The sequence below is a fragment of the Schistocerca gregaria genome, chromosome 5, assembly GCF_023897955.1.
Source record: "Schistocerca gregaria isolate iqSchGreg1 chromosome 5, iqSchGreg1.2, whole genome shotgun sequence".
NCBI classification, from domain to species: Eukaryota; Metazoa; Arthropoda; class Insecta; order Orthoptera; family Acrididae; genus Schistocerca; species Schistocerca gregaria.
Genome location: NC_064924.1, coordinates 96,296,464 through 96,320,514, shown reverse-complemented (window position 1 = coordinate 96,320,514; position 24,051 = coordinate 96,296,464). Strand labels below are relative to the sequence as shown.

The 24,051-nt window shown below is 45.4% G+C and overlaps 1 protein-coding gene across 2 annotated transcripts in view; it reads right to left on the bottom strand.

The window, feature by feature from the left end:
* The window catches only part of LOC126272751 (snurportin-1-like), an 82,749-nt gene that overhangs the window by 52,655 nt on the left and 6,043 nt on the right, over window positions 1-24,051 (bottom strand). For both annotated transcript variants that reach the window (XM_049975851.1, XM_049975850.1), the window contains exons 2-3: window positions 15,410-15,500; window positions 3,601-3,735 (exon numbers count right to left, since the gene is read on the bottom strand). In XM_049975851.1, the coding sequence (XP_049831808.1) occupies window positions 3,601-3,735; window positions 15,410-15,500 (226 nt within the window). The remainder of the gene's footprint in view (window positions 1-3,600; window positions 3,736-15,409; window positions 15,501-24,051) is intronic.

Here is a 24,051-nt window from a genome sequence, read left to right as displayed (position 1 = left end):
GCCATGGGATATAGAGAAATGCCACAGAGATGGCCCCCAAGTGGAGCATGTGGAGGCAATACTGAAACTGATGGACCAGAGGGTGGACAGGATAAAGAGCTTGAAGGTTGAGAAGAGAGCTGAACGAATTGGAGCATATAATATACTGCATCTGCTTATAGCGTCAGATATATTGGACAGCCCAGAGAACAATGTAAAGCTCCGCAGTAAAACGCGAACACTTGTTGGGAAGCCAAAATCTAATAGGGGTGTTGCCAACAATATAGGCACTCCCAATACCAAAGGTGGTCTTTGAGCTGTCACTGTAAATAAATGTGGCACCCTCCATTTGTGCGCTTAGAACAGAAAAAGCCCCATGACAAAGTGTGGGGAGGGTACTATCCTCAGGAAGTTGGGAAGGTCATGGTGAAGGCAAGTCTGGGAGCAAAGTCAAGGTGGGGTCGTACACCCAATTGTCAAGAAAGTTTTAGGAAATTTGAAGGAAAGGGAATGTAGCAGTTGACGGAAGCAGACTCCCAGTGGTAGTAGTGAGGAAGAGCGGCCTGGTTACCCTAAATCCAAGGAGGTGTCGAAAGAAAGGGCACGAGTTTAATGAGAAGGCATGGAAGACATAAGCATAAGGACTCAGAAGGACAGCTCGCTGATTGGACAGCGGAGGTTCAGCAGTCTCAGTGTAAAGGCTCTCCATGGGGTTGGTGTAAAGAGCTCCAGAGGCGTGTTGACCCAATGAGTTAGAAATTGCGACTGGGTCCACTAAGGTATCTTGCGCAAAAACATACAAGGGAGAAACTAGACATGCTGGATAGCTGTCGAATTCGACTCCAAACTACAGATGATGGAATGAAAGTGTTAAAGGAGCTCGTAAAGAAGGCCCAGCTTGCCTTTTGCTATCGCGGATGATGTGACGGGATCGGGTACATAACAGCTTATAGCGGATACAGTTGGCCAACATAAAAATGTGCAGAGCATGTATCCACTCACATATTTTGTCATGGCACACCTTGTTCCACCAAGGAACTGGAGGGGGGGGGGGGCATCAGGGCAAAGGGGAGGTAAGAGGTATTGACTATTCTGTGGGTGTAACATGGTAGACCTGATCATTGATGCTACGAAACCGCCGGTCATTAAATGTTGCTAAACAGGAGAAAAGAGTCCAATTGGCTTGGGAAAACTGCCTGGGTCTTGGGCGCATAGATGCCAATTGTGGCTGTAATCGGAGGACATGTGGAAAATGGTCACTCGAGTGTGTATCAGCAAGAGGAAACCAGTAAAAGTGCTGAGCTAGCTGAACAGTACCAACTGAAAGGTCCAAATGAAAGTAGGTGGATGTGGAGGCAGACAAAAAAAGTAGGCTCCCTAGTTTTGAGGCAAACCAGATCTGCTTGGTGGAAGACGTTAATTAATAGGGAGCCTCCCTGACGCAGAGATCCCCGAAGTGGACAGTGGGTGTTGACGACCCTCATGTGCTGGAGTTCCATCAACACATGGGAGATCAGACCAGGAAATGAGGGAATACAAAGCAATCATGGGGACATAGCTTTGTTTACCGAAGACAGAAGATGACCACGATATATGATATTAGGATGTTTGACAATTCATACAGATTAGAGTGAATGCCATGGATATTCCAACGGATATTGACACAGGGTGGACAGACAACGGAAAAATCTCACCACAGCTGCCGTCAACTCAATAAGCGCTGAGAGCCGGTGTCTGATGGCATGGAACGGCATTCAGCCAAAGGCAGAAGATCCTAACATGAAAGACGGCTGAGGGTGGTTACTGCTGGGTGGTCCTGTACAAGGAAGATGCCATGGCAGAGAATGAGAGGTACTTTGTTTCTTATGAGCCTTCTTGGAAGTAGAACATCGAGATGAGGGAGGATTTAATGATTATGAGGTCTGTGTATGTAAAAAATCTTCACAAGTAGGCTCTTTTTTGGAAGTCCGGGTGTCCGATTTTGGGGCCCTTGATATGGCAGGAGCTGATGAAGGTTGAGTCTTAGAGGGAGCAGGTGATAGTATGGAGATTGAATGGGTGATCTTTCGGCAGGCCGATCTGACAACTGTGGTGCTAAAGGTGAGATCGCAAGTCCGCGTGGCTACCTCCTTAGTAGGTCAAGGAGAGGCGAACTGGAAACACAGTGGTCTTTCAACTGGTGAATAACTTACAAGCAGCAAAGGTAGACACCTTTTCCTTCACTTGGATTTCCTGAATAATTCATTCATTTCTAAAAATGGGACAATCTCTAGAGGAAGCAGTGTGGTCACTCATACAATTGATGCAATGAGGGGATGGAGGTGGACAATGACCATCATGGGCATTCCTGCCACAGGTAAAACATTTGGCCATATTGGAACATAACTTGTTGGTATGATTAAACCGCTGACACCGATAGCAATGCGAAGGGATGGGTATGTAAGGGCAAACTGAAGTCATCTCATATCCTGCTTTAATGTTCGATGGAAGTTGAACTCCGTCAAATGCTAAGAAGAGAGTGCAAGTCAGTACAAATTCCATTTCTACCCTTTTCATGACTCAATGTATGGTCGTTACATCCTGATCAGACAGGTAATTTTGACTGTCCTCATTGGATAATCTGTCGAGTGATCTTGTATAAACCTCCCCGCAAGATGAGTTTGAAGTACGTTGTGCTTCCACCCAGACAGGGAAGGTGTGTAGCAGTGAAATTCAAAGAAATTTATGTGCCTGGAGGGCACTGTCTGTTTCAAACAACAAGGTGCCTTTTCGTAGCTCAGAACAAGACTTTACAGGACTTGCAATTGCATAGGCACCTTTCTGTATAATGACAGGGTCAGACTGAGAAACAACTAGAAACTTTGGCACTGACAGAAGAAAAGAGACTCATCTAACTTTTTCTTGTGGGCAGAAGTTGAAGTACAAGAAACCATTGTGAAAGCCAGCCAACCCTCCCTCCTTTTCTCCCCCTGTCAAAAAGGCTCTCATACCAGTTGCCATCCCAATGTCATCATTTGATGAAACTATGTGGATAAGTTGGCAATACACCAATTTGTGCTTGGATCATCATGAAAGAGTTAACCGATAAAATGATGGATGTTGCCAATGTACTTGATGTGTATTTCTCCATGATGTTTTGGACATAACACATATATAAGTGGCTCAATATGTCAGTGAGCACCAGATTGTACTAGTCTGGAACTGCTACTGGTGGCTAAGAAAAACAGCATTAACCTGAACACATATGAACAGGGTTTGCACACAAAGTAAGTTCCACAATACTACAAGAACCTAATGCTGGAGTGATTGAACAGTCCACAGGTGCATTGCCAGTTCACAGTGTCCGATGGACACAATATTTTGGCAATGAGACACATCGCCATCGTTAGTGCGCTGCTCTTAATTGCTAAGCAAAATGGTATTAACTTTAACACACATTAATAGTTTGAGCACAAATTAAGTTCCACAATACTGCAACAAACTGATGTTAGCATGCTCACAGCATTTCGCATTCAACTGTTGAGACAGTTTCTGTGTGTTATCTTTATAGGCTAATGGTGACAGATAATAAAAATGTTTAATATATTGAAAAGCTGGTTTAGTAAATACTAGAAAACTCACCCTAGATGAAACTACCAAAGTTCGCTTGCCCACAGGACAAGGTACAACAAACCACTTGCTATCCAAATCTGCAGGAACTTGCAGCAACCATTCAGACATCATTAGAACACCATAGTATGGCCACTTTCTTGCAACCTGTGGCAAGATCAAGGGGCATTAAATAATTGAGTCAGTAAGGTTTTGTATCTTCATAGTTTCATTAAATTAATTAAAAGTGAATGCAGACAGATAAAGGAACTAATCAAAGAAAAAACAAACCACTGAATTTTATGCAATATTTACTTATTTAAGTATGCCAAGCACAACTTAAGAAGCTATCATCACAGCTCAAAAAGCTCGCAGATAACCTACAAATGAATAAATGTGGTAAGAGACTCCAGAGGATTTTTAAAAAAATCATAATTTGGATTACAAACCATTCATGTAAAATACACTAATAACGTCAAAATTTACAGAAAATGTAACAGATAATCAGAACTGACGTTAACACCAAACACTATCTACAGACATTTATGCCATATTAAAATTCTACAGACAATGACAATTAGACAATTAAGAGTGAATTACATGTACCCTGAGATATAATGAAAACTAGTTAACAGTAAAACAAGAGCTTACAGACATTAGATACTTCTTTAGCAGTTAATGTCAAACTTCATTATGAAGTCTGCAATGACAGTTTGGTTAGCAAATCTAAGGAAACTTTGTTTTATTTACTACATTTAATTAGATAATTACTCACCAATAAACAGTTATTTTAAATAGAGAGGGCAACTACAGGGGATAGGTAGAGGCAATAAGGGGCATAGAGGGAAGGGGAAGGCAGGCAGGCAGGTACAGGAGGGAGTCATAATGAGGAGATAGAGGTGTTTTTTTTCTGTTTCGGTTTTGGGGCGCAAAACCGCTATGGTCATTAGCGCCCGGTCAGTGACTGAGGAACCGGTAAAGGTTGGTTGGGTGTGGGATTGAAGGGACCAGACTGCTAAGGTCATCGGTCCCTTGTTCCACGATAAAATCACACGAAATAAAAACTGTCAGTCGTTAAAAACGGAGAACTGAGACAAGGGACGACACAATACAAGAAAGACAGACAAAGACCAGACAAACGGAACTAAAATCACACCGAGTGTGAAAGTGGTTGGCCGACCATGAAAATAAGGAAAAGCCAACCACCAAATGACATTAAAATCCACAGTTTAAAACCACAGGCCAAAGGCCCAAGTCAATACAGGAAATAAAAGGACAAACACTCAAATCATACGATAAAAACCCCCTGCCCGAAGAAAACTCAACACGAGGTCCGCCATAGCAATGTCATCACAAAAAAGGGCAGGGAGGGTATCAGGCAGCGCAAACGTCTGCCTGAGTCCTGTTAAAAGCGAGCAGTCCACCAAAATGTGGACCACCTTCAGAGCTGCCCCGCAGCGACATAGCGGTGGGTCTTCCCGGCACAACAAATGGCCGTGCGTCAGCCACGTGTGGCCAACGCGCAGCCGGCAGAGAACGACAGAGTCCTTCCGAGAGGCTCGCATGGAGGAGCGCCACACACCGGTCGTCTCCTTCACCGCCCGAAGTTTGTTGGGCGTGGGCAGGGTGTGCCACTCGTCACCCCAGGCACCAAGCACTTTCTGGCGCAAAAGCGACAGGAGATCACACTCCATAAGGCCGAGTTCCAGAGCCGGTGAACTCACTGCCTGTTTAGCCAGCGTGTCAACCCGCTCATTGCCCGGGATGCCGACATGACCTGGGGTCCAAACAAAGACCACGGAGCGGCCGCAACGGGCAAGAGCATGGAGCGACTCGTGGATGGCCATCACCAGACGGGAACGAGGAAAGCACTGGTCAAGAGCTCGTAAACCACTCAGGGAGTCACTACAGATGACAAAGGACTCACCTGAGCGGGAGCGGATATACTCTAGGGCGCGATAGATGGCAACCAACTCGGCAGTGTATACACTGTTCCCGGGTGCCAGCGACCGTTGCTCACAATGATCCTCTAGAGTAAGAGCGTAACCAGTGCGACCAGAGACCATCGAACCGTCGGTATAGGCCACGGCAGATCCGGGAAACTCGGCAAGGAGAAAAACAAAGTGGCGGCGGAGGGCCGGAGGAGGGACCGAGTCTTTCGGACCCTGTGCCAAATCCAGCCGAATGCATGGTCGGCGCACACACCAAGGGGGCAGACGGAGATTGGCCCGGAAAACAGGCGGGAGAGGAAAAAACTCAATCCCACACAGTAGAGCCCGGATGCGAACCGCGATCGTACACCCTGACCGGGGCCGCCTGTCTGGAAGATGGACGATCGAGTGCGGGAACAGGAGACGATAGTTGGGATGCCCTGGCAAGCTACAAACGTGGGCAGCATAAGCGGCCAGAAGTCGGTCGCGCCGGATCCGCAATGGAGGAACACCAGCCTCTACAAGTAAGCTGTCAACAGGACTTGTCCGAAATGCTCCTGTGGCGAGTCGGATCCCGCAGTGATGGATGGGATCCAACAATTGCAATGATGATGGCGATGCCGAACCATAAGCCACACACACATAATCAAGGCGGGACTGGATCAGCGCTTGATACAGCCGGAGAAGGGTGGACCGATCGGCACCCCATCCGGTGTGGCTAAGGCAACGGAGAGCGTTTAAATGCCGCCAGCATGTTTGTTTAAGCTGCCTAATATGAGGCAGCCAAGTCAACCGGGCATCAAATACCAGTCCCAAGAACCGATGCGTCTCTACCACAGCAAGAGGTTCACCGTCAAGGTAAAGGCGTGGCTCAGGGTGAACCGTGCGACGCCGGCAGAAATGCGTAACGCAGGTCTTAGCGGCCAAAAACTGGAAGCCGTGCGCTACAGCCCACGACTGCGCCTTGCGGATAGCGCCCTGCAGCTGGCGCTCAGCAACTGCAACGCCAGCGGAGCTGTAGTAGAGGCAGAAGTCGTCTGCATACAATGAAGCTGCGACGGACGATCCCACCGCCTCAGCGAGCCCATTGATCGCAATTAAAAACAGGGAGACACTGAGGACAGACCCCTGTGGGACCCCGTTCTCCTGGACCCGGGAGGAACTATGGGACGCAGCAACTTGCACGCGGAAGGAACGAGACGACAGAAAATTCTGAATAAAAATCTGGAGCGGGCCCCTAAGACCCCACCCATGAAGTGTGGCCAGGATGTGATATCGCCAAGTCGTATTGTACGCCTTCCGCATGTCGAAGAAGACGGCAACCAGATGTTGGCGGCGTGCAAAGGCTGTACGGACGGCAGACTCTAGGGAGACCAGATTATCGACGAGAGAGCGGCCTTTACGGAACCCACCCTGAGACGGAGCCAGAAGGCCTGGAGACTCGAGGTGCCAACTCAACCTCCGGCTCACCATACGTTCTAGCAACTTGCAAAGAACATTGGTGAGGCTTATGGGTGGTCGCTGTCCACCTCCAGCGGGTTCTTGCCAGGTTTCAACACGGGGAGGACGATGCTTTCTCGCCATTGAGACGGGAACACACCCTCAACCCAGATGCGGTTGAAAACATCTAGGAGGCGACACTGGCAATTCACAGAGAGGTGTTTCAGCATCTGGCTGTGGATGCGGTCTGGCCCAGGAGCCGTATCAGGGCAAGCAGATAGTGCACTCTGGAATTCCCAGTCGCTGAAAGGAGCATTGTACGACTCCGCGTGGCGCGTGTGAAAGGAAAGCCTCCAACTTTCCAACCACTCTTTCCAGGAGCGGAAGGCCAGTGGGTAATTCGTAGATGCGGAACACTGAGCAAAATGCGCTGCTAACCGGTCCGCAATCGTGTCGGAGTCAGGACACACCACTCCATTCAGCAAAAGCCCAGGGACAGAGACAGGCGGCCGATAGCCATGGAGTCGCCCAATCTTAGCCCAAACCTGCGATGCAGAGGTACGGACGCCAATGGTGGAAACATACCGTTCCCAGCACTCCTGCTTCCGTTGGCGAATAAGGCGTCGGGCACGGGCACAGAGCTGTTTAAAAACGATGAGGTTCTCCAAGGACGGGTGCCGCTTATGGCGTTGAAGAGCCCGCCGGCGATCTCTAATCGCCTCTGCGATCTCGGGCGCCCACCAAGGCACAGTCCTCCGCCGAGGGGACCCGGATGAACAGGGAATCGCAGATGCCGCCGCAGAAACGATGCCGGTGGTGACCGACTGAACCACCGCATCAATGGTGTCATGGGAAGGAGGTGCGATAGTGGCGAGAGAGGAGAACAAGCCCCAATCAGCCTTATTCAGAGCCCATCTGGAGGGGCGTTCAGAAGAGTGACGCTGTGGTAGTGACAAAGATGGGGAAATGGTCACTACCACATAAGTCGTCATGGACACTCCAGTGGATGGATGGTGAAAGTCCGGGGCTGCAGATAGAAAGGTCGATGGCCGAAAATGTGCCATGGACTACGCTGAAATGTGTCGGCTCTCCCGTGTTTAAGAGGCAGAGGTCAAGCTGCGAGAGAAGAGTCTCGACATCTCTACCCTGGCCAGTAATCGCGGCGCTACCCCACAGGGGGTTATGGGCGTTAAGGTCGCCCAGTAACACAAAAGGAGGAGGCAGTTGTGCTATCAATGCAGCCAACACATGACGCGAGACATCACCATCTGGCGGAAGATACAAACTGCAGACAGTAATAGGCTTAGGCGTCCACATCCTTACAGCGACAGCCTCTAAAGGTGTGTGAAGAGGTACACATTCGCTGTAGACAGAGTTAAGGATGTAGACGCAGACTCCACCAGATACCCTCTCATAAGCTGCCCGGTTCTTGTAATAACCCAGATACCCACGTAGGGCAGGGGTTCGCATTGCCGGAAACCAAGTTTCCTGTAGGGCAATGCAGAGGAAAGGGTGACTGCTGATGAGTTGGCGAAGCTCAGCAAGGTGGTGTAAAAAAGCGCTGCAGTTCCACTGGAGTATCGCTTTGTCCATGTCCGAAAAAGGCGTGAAGGGGCCAAGGAGGCAGATCACGCCACTGGGTCACCTGCTGCCACCGATGGAGGACCAGTACAATCTGCTTCCATGGTGTCTGAGGGTCCAGCGAGATCCAGGTCCTCAGTGGACACCCGGATCTCCACCTTATCCTCGGATGCAGAGCCTGTAGGGAGCAGTGGGGTGGATGCCACCTCGTGTTCCTTGGCCTTAGAGGTCTTCTTCTTCGTCTTGTCTCTCTGGTCCTTGGGTTTCATTGGCTGGGAGGGCGCCAGTGAGTCAGTCTCCGGGACGGAGGAGGAGCGGGAAGCCCTGCGACCAGCCGCTGGTCTGCTTTTCTTCCATTGGCTGACGTCACCCTTCCCAGAGGCGGAAACCTGGGAAGGAAGGGACCCAAGGGACCCTTTCCGTGCTATTCGAGCCGGGGAAGTTTGAGGCTTCCCCAGCTTAGAAGTGGGGACTGATGTCCCCGATGTTTGGGGGGTTGCTGCTCCTTAGGCAGGTAGTGCAGGAGCAGCAGGGAGTGTAGTGCCCCCCACCATCAAGGGGGCAGGTGTAGCATTCCGGCTCTGAGAGGTGGCAGTCTGAGGGAGAGCTAATGGGGCCATAACAGTAGTAGCCGCGGCGTAGGAGGCAGTCATTCGAACAGGATGGAGGCGTTCGAACTTCTGCCTGGCCTCAGTGTATGTCAGGCGGTCCAGGGTCTTATACTCCATGATTCTGCGCTCTTTCTGGAAGATCCTGCAGTCCGGCGAGCAAGGCGAGTGGTGCTCTCCGCAGTTTACACAGATGGGAGGCGGAGCACATGGAGTATTGGGATGTGATGGGCGTCCACAATCTCGACATGTGAGGCTGGAAGTACAGCGGGAAGACATATGCCCGAACTTCCAGCACTTAAAGCATCGCATCGGGGGAGGGATATATGGCTTGACGTCACAACGATAGACCATCACCTTGACCTTCTCAGGTAAAGTATCACCCTCGAAGGCCAAGATGAAGGCACCGGTGGCAACCTGCTTATCCCTTGGACCACGATGTACACACCGGACGAAGTGAACACCTCGCCGCTCTAAATTGGCGCGAAGCTCGTCATCGGACTGCAAGAGAAGGTCCCGATGGAATATTATGCCCTGGAGCATATTAAGACTCTTATGGGGCGTGATTATAACCGGAACATTCCCCAGCTTGTTACAATCGAGTAACCGGTGGGACTGGGCGGAGGATGCCGATTTGATCAAAACCGAGCCCGAGCGCATTTTGGACAAGCCCTCCACCTCCCCGAACTTGTCCTCTAAGTGCTAGACGAAGAACTGAGGCTTCATGGATGTAAAGGATTCACCATCAGCTCTCGTACACACCAGGTAGCGGGGCGAGTATGGTTCGCTGGCATCCTTAGTCTTTCATTCCTCCCATGGTGTAGCCAGGGAGGGGAACGATTTGGGGTCATATGTAGTTGCGTTGTATTGAGCCCTGGAACGCTTAGAGACTGCTGGCGGCTGGCCGCCAGCAAGAGATGATGTACCACGCTTCATTGCGGGTCATCCGCCCTGATGCCACCTACTCCGACCAAGGGCCCTCCCCACGGGCGCCACCCAGCCTCAGCAACGACCACCTGGCAGGATGGCCATTGCCGGGAGTCCCAATGCCCCAAGGAGATAGGCATCTACTCCTTGGCATACGTGGGGAGTTAACGGCGCTGGCATCAGCAGAGCGATCCCTGTGTAGTCAGGGGGCTACAACCAACAGGGTACATGGCGGCCCCACCACAACGGACTGGCTACCGTGCAGGATTTCAGGTGATGTAGTCCAATATCGTCATTGGCGCATAAAGCAACACAGCATAGCAGACTGTAATAAACTGCACCCAAGAACAAATCCACGCCCAAGAGATGGTAGGTGAGCGGGACTGCTAAGCGATGACGACAAACCTGGCTAGAGATGGTAATGCATGAAACGCTGGCGGGTAATTTGAAGAGCTCGAAATCTAAGCAAAGTGTTTAGCCAATGTGTTAGAAATTTCGACAGGGTCCACTAATGTATCATGCACGACAGTGAGCCCAGAGACTGGGGAGAAACTAGGCATGCCTGATAACCGTCGAATCCAACTCCAAACTTCCAAGGAGAGAGTGAAGGTGTTAAATGAGCTAGTAAAGAATTTCCAGATTGCCTCTTGCTATCGCGGATGATGCGATGGCATCGTGCACGGAACTGCTTATAGCGGATACAGTTGGCCAAAGTATGATGGTGGTGGAAAACGCGAAGGGCATGTCGCCGCTCACATATTGAGTCACAGTATGCCTCGTTCCACCAAGGAACTGGGGGGTGCCGGGGCAATTCGGAGGTGCTTGGTATTTAACGTTCCGCAGCTGTAACAATAACATCTGTAATAAGTGCGACCTCATCGTCGACGCTAGGAAAGTGACGGTCATCGAATGTCACTAGAGACAAAAAAAGTGTCCAATCGGCTTGGGCAAACTTCCAGCGTCGCGGGCGCATAAATGGCAGTTGAGGCTGCAGTCTAAGGACAAACAGAAAGTGGTCACTTGAGTGTGTATCATCAAGGGTGAACCATTCAAAGCGCCGAGCTAGCGGAACAGTACCGACCGAAAGGTCCAAATGAGAGAAAGTTGTTGTGGAGGCAGACAAAAATGTAGGGTCCCCAGTGTTGAGGCAAACTAGATCCGCTTGGTGGAAGACGTCTAGTAATAGTGAGCCAAGGGGACAAGGATGTGGAGATCCCCAAAGCGGGTGGTGGGCACTGAAGTCCCCAACCAGCAAATAGGGGGGTGGAAGCTGACCAAGAAGATGAAGGAGATCAGCTTGTGCCATTGGTGTGGACAATGAAATGTATATAGTATAAAGAGAAAAGGTATATCCAGAAAGGGAAAGACGGACAGCGACAGGTTGGAAGGCAGTGTTTAAGGGGATTGGGTGATAATAGAGAGTATCATGAAGAAGAATCATGAGTGCTTTCAACAGAGTGGAGATCAAATCGGACGGACTGAAAATGGGGGAGAACAAAGCGGCGTGAGGATGCAGCTTTGTTTCCAGAAGACAGAAAATGACCGGCGAGTAGGATCTTAAGAGGATCGACAATTCATCCCGATTGGCTCGAATGCTGCGGATATTCCAGTGGATAATGGACATAGAGTGAACAGAAAAATGGAGCAATGTGACCAAGGTTGCCGTCAACTCAATGACTGCTCAGAGCTTGCGACCGACAGGATGGAATGGCATTCAGCCGAAGATCCTGATCCATAGGTTGTGCAGGAGTAGCTCCTGCCACCAGCGATCGGCTGGTTGATCGGCCGCCAGCAGTGCGCCTCGGTAACACAGAAGACTGCTGGGGGCGGTTACTGCCAGGTGGTGCTGTAGATGAGACAAGCCTTGGCAGAGAAAGAGACGAACTGGGTTTCTTATTAGCCTTCTTGGAAACATGATGTTTAGATGAAGGAGGAACTAATGGTTGTGAAGTTGGGGTACGTAAAAAAATCTTCACAAGTATGCTCTTTTTTCGAAGTCTTGGTGTCTGACTTGTGGGCTCAGATTTAGCAGAACCTGATGAAGGATGAGCCATAGAGTGGGCAGGCGAAAGTGGGGAGGTTGAACGGGCGATCTTTGCACTGGCCGATCTTACGACCGTGGCACTAATGGTGAGGTCACAATTCTGCGTAGCCGCCTCCTTTGTTGGCCGAGGAGAGGCAAGGACAGTGCTGTATTTTCCTGTCGGAGGCACGGTGGGCTGTCGACTGGCGAATAATTTTCGAACAGCAAAGGTCGACACCTTTCCCTTCACTCTGATTTCCTGAATGAGCTTTTCGTCTTTAAAAATGGGGCAATCTCTAGAGGAAGCAGCATGGTCACCCATACAGTTGATGCAACGAGGGGATGGAGGTGGAGAAGCACCCTCATGGGCATCCTTGCCACACGTAACACATTTGGCCGGGTTGGAACAGGACTCGCTGGTGTGACTGAACTGCTGACACCGATAGCAACACGTAGGGTTTGGGATGTAAGGGCGAACAGAAATTATCTCATAGCCTGCTTTGATTTTCGATGGGAGTTGAACTTCGTCAAATGTCAAGAAGACAGTAGAGGTTGGAATGATGTTCGTGTCGACCCTTTCCATGACACTATGAACAGCCGTTACGCCCTGGCCAGACAGGTAGTGTTGAATTTCCTTGTCGGACAATCTGTCGAGGGAGCGTGTACAAACGACCCCACATGATGAATTTAACTTACGGTGCAGTTCCACCCGGACAGGGAAGGTGTGTAGCAGTGAAGAACGCAGCAATTTTTGTGCCTGGAGGGCATTGAATGTTTCTAACAACAAGGTGCCATTTCGTAATCTGGAACAAGACTTTACAGGACCTGCAATTGCGTCGACACCTTTCTGAATAATGAAAGGGTTGACCGCGGAGAAGTCGTGACCTTCGTCAGACCGAGAAACAACAAGGAACTGTGGCAATGATGGAAGGACTGTCTTTGGCAGAGACTCAATGAACTTACGCTTGTTAGCTGACATAGTAGAAGATGGGAACACCATTGTGAAAGTATCCCCCATGATTACCAGCGTCTCCGACGGTGCGCTCCTTCCGTGTGGGGGCCCTCTCTGAGGGGACTCCCGCCTTAGGTGATTGTTCACACCTCAGGTCACACCTCGCGACAAACGGACGGAGGAACCAATCGGCACTTTCGGAAGGTATCAGCTCGGGTAATCACCCCTCCGTGGGCCTGGCCGTTACCAGGGGGTACGTAAGTGTCCTACCTGTCTACCCGGGGCGGGGAATTACGCGTTACCCAGTCACCGGCTACGCATGGAAATGCGTGGGTCGGCCTTCAGACACACACAGGGAGGAAAAAAGAGAAAGGGGAAGGAAAGAAGAGAGGTCTCAAATGTCGCAGCAGAGAAAAGGGCAAAGGCAAAGAGAAGAGGTAAGGAAAAGAGAAGGACAAAGGAAGGACGAAGACTTGCAAGCGGAGAAAGCAAAGAATTCATTACAGTTTCGAGCGTCCGTCTCCAGACGTAGGCACAAAACACACTCCCAGAGGGGGAGAAAGGGAAGGAAAGAGGAGGAGGTGGGGGGGGGGGGGCGAAGATAGGGGATGAGGAAGGATGCGGAAAGGGAAGGTATGCAGCCCGGAAAGGAAGGAAGGCCACATTAGCTCGGGGTCCCATGCTCGCTACGCACGTATCCACAAAAGAGTTGTGGACCCACTTGGGGGGGGATAGAGGTGAAGGATGTGCAAGAGGAAGATGTGAGGTAGCAGGAGGAAGTGTGACAGCAAGAAGAGGAAAGAAGAGGAAAGAAGAGGAAAGAAGAGGAAAGAAGAGGAAAGAAGAGGAAAGAAGAGGAAAGAAGAGGAAAGAAGAGGAAAGAAGAGGAAAGAAGAGGAAAGAAGAGGAAAGAAGAGGAAAGAAGAGGAAAGAAGAGGAAAGAAGAGGAAAGAAGAGGAAAGAAGAGGAAAGAAGAGGAAAGAAGAGGAAAGAAGAGGAAAGAAGAGGAAAGAAGAGGAAAGAAGAGGAAAGAAGAGGAAAGAAGAGGAAAGAAGAGGAAAGAAGAGGAAAGAAGAGGAAAGAAGAGGAAAGAAGAGGAAAGAAGAGGAAAGAAGAGGAAAGAAGAGGAAAGAAGAGGAAAGAAGAGGAAAGAAGAGGAAAGAAGAGGAAAGAAGAGGAAAGAAGAGGAAAGAAGAGGAAAGAAGAGGAAAGAAGAGGAAAGAAGAGGAAAGAAGAGGAAAGAAGAGGAAAGAAGAGGAAGGGGAAAAGAGGAGGAGGAGGAGGAACAAATAGAGAGACAGTCAAGGCATGCAGTCACAGCCAGCAGTGGTGGGTGGGGGTGGGGGTGGGATTGGAGGAGGTGGTAGAGGGCAATGATAGATGGGAGAATAGAGTTTTAGGGGGAAGAGGAGAGGGAGACAGCAGAAAGTGAGATGATGAGACAAAGGAAGATGGGAAGGAGTCAGAAGAGTGTGGGAAAAGTGGGGATGGGAGAGAAGGTCAGCTATAGTTGGAAGGAAAACAAGTGCAGGTGGGGCGGCGATATGGGCAGGAAGGAGATAGCAACAGGGGAGATTGCAGGACAGGGTTGGCTGACGGGAGAAAGGGAGGAAATAACGGATGAGTGCTGAAGGGGTCCAGCATGGGGTAAAGTCCAGATGGGGGGGGGGGGGGGGACATTTATGGAGGTGGGATGGGGTGGAGGGGGGAAGGGATGAGTGGTGAAAGGTTTAGAAGGTGGGCCATGAGAGGCAGGGGGCAGTGCTTGAGGGGAGGGGTGGGACTGTGTGAGATGGAGGGGGGCGTGAGAGGACGGGTTAGCATGGAAAAGGGCAACTGAAGGGGGAAGAGAAGAGAGTTTGAAGGGATGAAGGGTTGGCCTTGCCACTGACAGTAAACATCTTGTAAATATATAAATTTTTATGTCAGTAATATGAGAAACTATGTGTGGCATAGGATAGAACTGGATAATATAATTCTTTCTAATGTTGTTTCTGAGAGAAATTAAAAGTGACCTAATAGGCTACAATGGCTAGTGAATCATAAGATTTGTGAACATGATGAGATCTACATAACACAAGAAATAAATTATGTAAGAATTCTCATCCTAAAGTATGTGGATGGTGGTTGTTGGATGTTGGCAATGTAGGTGGCACATTGTGGCAACTATTATAAATACAATGGTAATTTTAGTTCCATTTCTGTGTGTTTCAGAAAGTAATTAAAACTGGAATGTTTTGCTACTGCTTGTGATCCAGTAACTAAAACTACTAGGTTATTACTTGTAAGTGATGTGCCAATAATGGATGTAAACATTTTGAAGGATTGACAAAGTTATAGAGTAGAAGTCTCATTCTTATTCTAAGTGTGTAAAGCTTACTCTGGGAGTAGTGCAGTCCATTGACTCATTTTCAATATCTTCTTCCAGGACAAGCAAGCCACGTGTTTTGTTGAAGGATTCATCCCTACTCCTATATAAGAAATAGATAAATACAGCAGAATGCAAAAACAGTTTTCAAGATACACATATAGTTAATGTAAAAGAACACATTAATGGATTGGAAACTCCTCACTTCCTAGTTGAGTAACTGACAGATGAAGTCTGTGTATTTTTACCTAGTAGCAAAATGGTTAGCTGGATGGTGGGAGGCTCTTTATTTTAAATGTGTATAACCAAAAAAGGGTAAACTTATTCATAGTGGTTTTGGGAATTTCCAAGTTCCAGTTATCATATGCAGGATACCTCACTGTGATGGGGAACCAGTTAATTCATTCACAAAAACTTATCACTTCCCACTGAGAAAACTTGCTGTAATATTACATTTAATAATAGTTTTGAAACTATTAGCTACTTACCATAAAAGTTGTCAACAGCAGGGGTCATTTCAGTTCCCACTGTTAAACAAGAGTAAGTCAAGTGAAGAACATAAATATGGAATCGCAAAAGCAAACAACAACATCCAATCTCTCTTCTGACAGCTCTATCAAAATTTTTTGAGAAAGTAATGTATTCAAGAGTAGCCTCCCATATTCGTAAAAATAAAGTACTAACAAAATGTCAGTTTGGTTTTCAGAAAGGCTTTTCAACATAAAATGCTATATACGCTTTCACTGATCAAATATTAAATGCTCTGAATAACCGGACATCACCTATTGGTATTTTTTGTGATCTCTCAAAGGTCTTTGATTGGGTAAATCATGGAATTCTTTTAGATAAGCTAAATCATTATGGTTTGAGGGGGGCAGTGCACAAATGGTTTAATTCATACTTAACTGGAAGAATGCAGAAAGTTGAAATAAGTGGTTCATGTAGTGTTAAAACAACAGATAATTCCTCAAACTGGAGGGCTACCAAGTACGGGGTCCCACAGGGTTCGGTCTTAGGTCCTTTACTGTTCTTGATATACATTAATGACTTACCATTTCACATTGATGAAGATGCAAAGTTAGTTCTTTTTGCTGATGATACAAGTATAGTAATAACATCCAGAAACCAAGAACTAAGTGATGTAATTGTAAATTATGCTTTGCACAAAATTATTAAGTGGTTCTCAGCAAACGAACTCTTTCTAAATTTTGATAATACACAGTATATACAGTTCCGTACAGTGAATGGCACAACTCCAGAAATAAATATGACTTTGAACAGAAGTCTGTAGCTAAGGTAGAACTTTCAAAATTTTTAGGTGTGTCCATTGATGAGAGGTTAAACTGGAAGCAACACATTGATGGTCTGCTGAAACGTCTGAGTTCAGCTACGTATGCTATTAGGGTTATGGAAAATTTAATGATAAGAATCTCAGTAAATTAGCTTACTATGCCTACTTTCATTCACTGCTTTCGATGGCATCATATTCTGGGGTAATTCATCGTTGAGTAGAAAAGTATTCATTGCTCAAAAACGTGTAATCAGGATAATTGCTGGAGCCCACCCACAATCATCCTGCAGACATCTATTTAAGGATCTAGGGATCCTCACAGTATATATATTCACTTATGAAATTTGTTGTTAATAATCCAACCCAGTTCAAAAGTAATAGCAGTGTGCATACCTATAACACGAGGAGAAAAGATGATCTTCACTATGCTGGGTTAAATCTGACTTTGGCACAGAAAGCGGTAAATTATACTGCCACAAAAGTCTTTGGTCACCTACCAAACAGCATCAAAAGCCTGACAGATAGCCAACTAACATTTACAAATAAGTTAAAAGAATTTCTAGATGACAACTCCTACTCATTGGCTGAATTTTTAGATATAAATTAAGGGGGAAAAAATAAAAAACACAACAACTTAAACATTAGTGTCATGCAATATTTTGTATAATGTAATATCTTGTACAGACATCTTTTATTAACCTGACACGTTCCACATCATTATGAAGTGTCGTATTCATGATCTATGAAACAAGTACTAATCTAATCTAAACAGCCATGTCACCATTAGTCTATAAATTAGTTAGCATTTTTATAAAAGTTGAAGCATTGTGGAGATGCCTATAAAGCAATACAGAAGTAGCGGAGAGATTGTGTTATTCAGCTTCTGAAAAAGTAGGGTGTGAAACCTATTTAAAGTAGGCCCTAAATGCATAATTAAGGTCTAGTATGGGGATGCAAGCTTGTCACAGCAACAAATAATCATAGGGAGTCTAAAGTTTGCAAGTGGTGTGCAGTGAAGCCAATGGTCTTCATCTAGATCAGACACATTTAGTTTTGACTTCCGAAAACAGCACAGCCACTGAAGACTTTGTAATGTGAAACCTCTGAGTGATACCAGATCATAAAGCAGCAATTGTAAATCATTGCCATTTTGCAACACATCAGGTCGGACATGATGTGCTCAATTTGTAGGATGTGTCTGTAACACAGGTTCCGCAGCAGCTTACACCTGGATTAAGAAAAAGGCAAGTTTATGCCTCTTAAACAAGATGATGATGTCTCACTTGCAAGATCTGCCCCTAGTATTGACACCTGGGTTCAGTACCACCAACCAGAAATAAAGAGTCCAGGTAAGGAATGTCAAAATTCCTAAAAATCCAAATCAAATACATTCTTAAAGCAACATCATTAGGGAAGTTATGTTGATACTTTGCAACCAAAAAATGCATACTCATGAAGCACCACACATTGTGAAAATCCACTATCACTGGTGCATCATACTCAGATCACCTAAAAATCATTTACAGGCTGCTATTAAATTAAAATAATGTGGACTGATAAACACAGGAGTTGTGTTTCAGTATGAGAATGTGTGACACATTTGGCCCATGCAACAGTTGATAAATTTTATACCAAAAATGCAGTGTTTTCAGAATTCTCGCTACTCACTAAACCTTCTTTAGAGATATTTCCAGATACTTTGAGCACTGAAAGAAGGTTTGGGTGTCAAGAAGACTTATTTATGGAGGACAGGTATGCTACACCATGGAAAAATGTTTGTGTTGACGCCTATATTAATTATTTTCGTTGGGAATTCAGGCACTTCAGAAGCTCCAGCAAATTGATGAAACTTTTTGCAGATTTAAGCTGTGTGTGCACACAGATATTTGACATTCTCATTTGTCTCACTCTCATATTTATGAATTCTACTATTTTCAAATTGTGACATATTATTTTAGCATTTTTAAAATTTTAGATTTTATAAAAGCAGAATTTCACCACTAAAATTATCAGAAGAACAATGAGAATTTAAAACTTCTGAACACAGGAAGTACAGTAAATAACTACCGAAATAAATAGACATAAAAAGGATAGACTTGAAATATGCAGTTGATCACAATTAGGAGTTGAAGAAAGTAACACTGTTGTTCAAAAAATTTAGGAGCTAAGATGAAAATTCAAACTGGAATGCTTAATGCTTTAGACACATATTCTGTTGATGCCCAAAATAGATGTCAAGTGCCCATCCAAACAAACTACCTTCTGATTAAAAAACACCCGCCTTCACCATACATATGCTCTGTGCTCTCTATTATCAGGTGACCCACTGAAATCTATACACTACCAGACACGTGCTCAGTCAGATCTCCCCCAGGGAGAAGGACTCCATGCTTCCAATTTTGTTGTATGCTTGGAGTACTTTGTCTCGTCTTGGTGGGTGGAAGGCACTTCATGGCCCAATCATCAGCTTCACTGCCTGCAACTTCTTATCCTTTGCTTCACATCACAGTTCCTCCCCCTGCCCTGAGTCACAACAGTGAGGTGGTGATGTTCAGAGGAGCCACACTCCTCCATAACCACTGCACTCATCATAATCATTTTGAAAGAATCTTTATTGTTGAAACGCTTCCCGTACAGACAAATATTGTGATTTTACAAAATACACATTGAAACTTGACATTTAGGACAATTTATTAGTACAAGATTAGCTTGTGCCTAAAGGGTTCGATTACTCATTGATCAAGGTGCCAAGGCAGTTACAAGAGCCAATTAAAAATGGTGCAAGGTGCAAAAAATACTGGAAAGAGATGACAAGACTATAATGGAAATGTGTAATGTCAAGCAATGGAACACTAAGGTTGGCATGTACATCTAATAAACCACGGGAAGGAGCATAAGAAAGTGACAATCTTTACAACTTAATGACTACCTGAGGAAACAAATACTGGTCAGCTGTTCTCAAAGAGTACAATTCATCCAGAGTGTTCTCCTTGGGTACCACTAGACACACATATTGTATTGGTTTACTTGTCTACAGCAGGATGAGGACTAATGAAAGAAACAAGATGACAGAATGCCAAGCAGAGCCAGCAGTGACTAGATCTGATATGGTCAACTTAGCTGCAGCCAGGAGGACAATAACGTCCTTGGCTAGTTGTGAATCTGACCATAGTGATGGCCCACAGGGCAGTTGGCAGCAGTGTGTCGAGAAGGAGGCACTGGTCGATACTGGCAAAGCTACTACCGTAAAGCAGAATCAGCTACAAAGGTATCTTGACTCCTCCCAGACTCTAGCACAACAGTCCTGTTTCCACAATATTGTTCTCCAAAGCTACAACCAAACAGCATTGTATTGCCAAATCTTTTCCTGCTCTTGTTTTCCTATCCTGTAACTTACCCTTATTGGCCCATGCACTGTTCATTCTCCAACCAATGAGATGTAGCATTACAAACTCTTAGCATGCAATAGATTTTTTTTTCCATCCTCCAGTAAGTGCCCAATTTCTTAAAGAATCAAACTCCCATATATAAAACATCTTCAAATATGTAATTACTTTACAAATAAATTTCTGTCTTAAATATTTGGATTTAAACAGGCAAGTGATAAAAAAACTAAGAAAGGTGTGAAATTATGTTTAAAGTTTGCTGGAACTCGCTAAGTGGTCTCATGAAACACTAGATCAATACAAACTGGGTAATTCATGTTCCATATTAAGAACTCAATTATTTATAATGCCATATCTCCTGAACTATGTATGGTAAAATTATATAATTTTATAGGTACGTTCACTGATGTATATATAGATACTACCTGCAAAGTGTGTTGTGAATAGAGTTGGTTGTAAAGAGGTGATAAATTAAAACACCATGTCTGATGCCGAAGTTTGACTGCTTGAGAGTGAAAATGCAGTAAGCAATAAACTTTTTCTTTCCTTTTCTTGTGGTGTGGTGTGTGTGGTGGTATGGTCTGTGGTGCGCTGCGGTGCAGCGAGAAAAAGTTTTGTATAGGTCTCAAATTATGTGTAAACTTTGTCTGTAGTTGCTAAGTGGTCTCATTCTCAAACTTGATGAATGAACCCAACGTATTAGTGTGCTGTCAATTATATTGCAGTAAGACAAACACACAGTGTCTGACTGTAATACTTATCTTGTCGTGTTAAACTTATAATATTATCTTTTAATGAGTAGATTATAACAGCATTTAAAATTGTCAAGTATGGTTGATAATTATGTGAAATACTGAAATCAAATTTCTACTGCTGTTACACTGCAGTTGGCACTGAGTTCCTGAATAATATTTTAGTAATATAGATGCCATGCCATCTGTTGATAAACAGTTAATGGGAAGTTTCGAAATACCTACACCAGTTTATGGATTGAAAACAAACACAAATAGAGTTACCTGCATATTAAATTACTTCACTCCTAAGTTTATCACTACATACACACATTTCTGTCAGAGTACAGAACTGCAATATTATTTATCACATACCATATGGGAAGTATATACATGGTGAGTCACTAACTATTGCCACCTAGAATAGCTCCTGAAGTATGATAGTAGCTGAAAAGTTTGTGGGACCAATGCTGTATGGGACAACAGGGGCCATAATATGACGTATTGGTTTTTTGTTGCTACGTGGGGTCTCATCACAGATTTGAAGGTCAACATGGTTTTTTGAAATGGGATGCTACAGTTTGGTACTTATTTTCTGATAGCAGCTATCGAGATGAATCCAATGATCTGTAAGAAACATTAAGGTCTTTGAAAGTCAACGAAGGTCAAAAAGGTGACATGAACGTCCATTTACAGAAGGTGTTTGAAGTGATGACCATTGGTATCAATGCAGTGCTGCAATCCTCTTATCATGGATTGAGTGGTATTCCTTATCACTTCAGCAGTTATCGAAGCACATGCTCTGACAATTCTCTCTCGTATATCGTGAAAATAGTAAATATTCACGGAATATGGCACATCCATTTAGCGTGACAACGACGTGTAAACACCATTCGACAGTTTCGCAGTACAATATTAATAGGAATGGCAAGACTAGTATCGTCAAATCAAGCGAATGTGAATGCTGTATTCCTTTGAAGAACAAGTTGATATGCTTCTCATTTATGAGAATGCCAACGTAATTCAGAGAGAGCTACAGACTTATATGCTGAAAGATATCCTCAACGTACTCACCCTACATGTGGTACATTTAAATGTGTGTACAATACACTGAGAACAACTGAATCTTTAACGCATCGGAAAAGTATCAGGCAAAGGTAAGTTCGTAATGAGGAAATAGAAAATGGTACTCTTGCCACTGTGGTTTGAGATACTCGTGTTGGTTCATGTTAAATCGCAAGGGAATAGGGCTTGGGCCAGAGTAGTAGTGTCCATGTTCTGCATCATCATAAATTTCATCCTTACCATATCAGTCTCCACCAAGAATTAATTGGTACAGATTGTATACATCACACGGAATTCTACCGATGGGCTCAACTTCAGATTCAGAGGAATGACACGTTTATTAATCTGATTTTATTTACTGATGAGACTACATTCACAAACCATGGAAACATTACTTTGCATAACATGCATTACTGGGCAACTGAAAATCCATGTTCGCTGCAGCAAATTGCACAACAAAAACCATGGATGGTTAATGTATGGTGTGGGATTCTGGGTGACAGAATTATAGGCCCCTATTTTATCGAAGGAAATCTTAATGGTAGGAAGTACACAACATTCCTGCAAAAAACATTAGATCTGTTATTGGAAGAAGTCATCATCGTCATGTCCTCCTAGCCATGTCCAGTGACAGCGACTCCATCAGTCATTTAGTCCGTACTGTGGTGGGCTGAGATGTAGATTGCAAAACTGAGCTTTGCTTTGAGGATCTGGTCACACGAAGTGCAATACAGTTTCCCAGTGGAACTATACTTATAGATGTAATTAGGCTTGGGCTTAGATTTGCGGAGTTTTCGTTTATCGTTTAGGTTCTTTAGGCAGATATGCTCGAATTGTTCCACACTCTTGTGTACAGTCGAGAGACACACTGATCGGTGCAATGCAAGCTCCTCCCAACGTTTGCTCGGAATGCCACAGGCTGTGAGGTGGCATTTGAATGTGTCTTTATATCACAGGTGTCGGCCACCTTGCTGCCGCTTTCCACACAAGAGCTCTGAGTATAACACTGCTTTGGGAAGGCTACTGTCGTCCATGTATATGATGGGCCACTATCTCGGTTGGTGTTTCAGTAAGAGAGCTTCAATGCCAGGGAGTTTCACGCGACGCAAAATCTCCATGTTGGGAACACGGTCTTCCTATTTCATGCAGAGAATTGATCTCAGATAGCAAAGATGAAAGGTGTCTAGCCTCCTAATGTCAGATTTGTAACAGCACCAGGTTACTGAGGCATAGAGTAAAGTTGGTAATGTTATTTCTTTGTAGACCGCAATTCTAGTTTGTAGTCTGAGATCGTGATTTCCATACTCAGCGAGGTCAGTTTGCCGAAAACTGAGGCTGCATTGGCTATATGAGCTGCAATTTCTGTTGTCACTTCTAATTTGGCTACCTAGATATTTAAACTGTGACAAGTTTTCCAAATGTTCGTTGTCCAACTTAATACTGCAACCATCTGTATTGGAACCCTTAAGCGGTTGTTGAAGGACTTGCATATTGGTGATGCTTATAACTAAACCAAATCTTCTGCACGAGTCATTTAGCAGGATCATGTACATTTGGAGAGATTCGGGAGAATTAGCCATCATGCATATGTCGTCTGCATAAAGAATTTCTAAGATAGATATTTTATTTACATAACTTTTTTTCCTGAGGCAAGAGGTATTGAACACACTTCTGTCTGTTCTTGAGTCAAGACCCATTTGATCACTGCAGGCTTTGGTTGCGTCTCTCACAACAGCTGCGAAATAAAGTGAGAAGAGTGTGGGAGCCAGTACACAGCATTGTTTTACAGTGCATGTCACAGGAAACTGGTCTGAAAGCACATTTTCATGGTAGATTTTTGCCATCATGTTGTCATGAAACTGTCCTTTCAAGTTAATAATTTTGTCAAGGCAGCTGGTTTTCTTTTGTATAATCCAGAGAGCTTCCCGTGGAACTCTGTCAAATGCTTTTTCCAGGTCTACAAAGCAAATGAACAGAAGCTGATGTTGCTCTAAGCTTTTCTCTTGCATTTGTTTGACAACAAATATGGCATCCACTGCGCCTCTGTTTGGGCGAAAGCCACACTAGGTCTCTGGTAGCACTTTCTACAAGGTGCGTTAGCTGGTTGTTGAGTATGTGAGCCAGGATGTTCCCTGCTGCTAAGAGAAGAGAGATTCTACTGTGAGAACTGCAGTCAGAAAT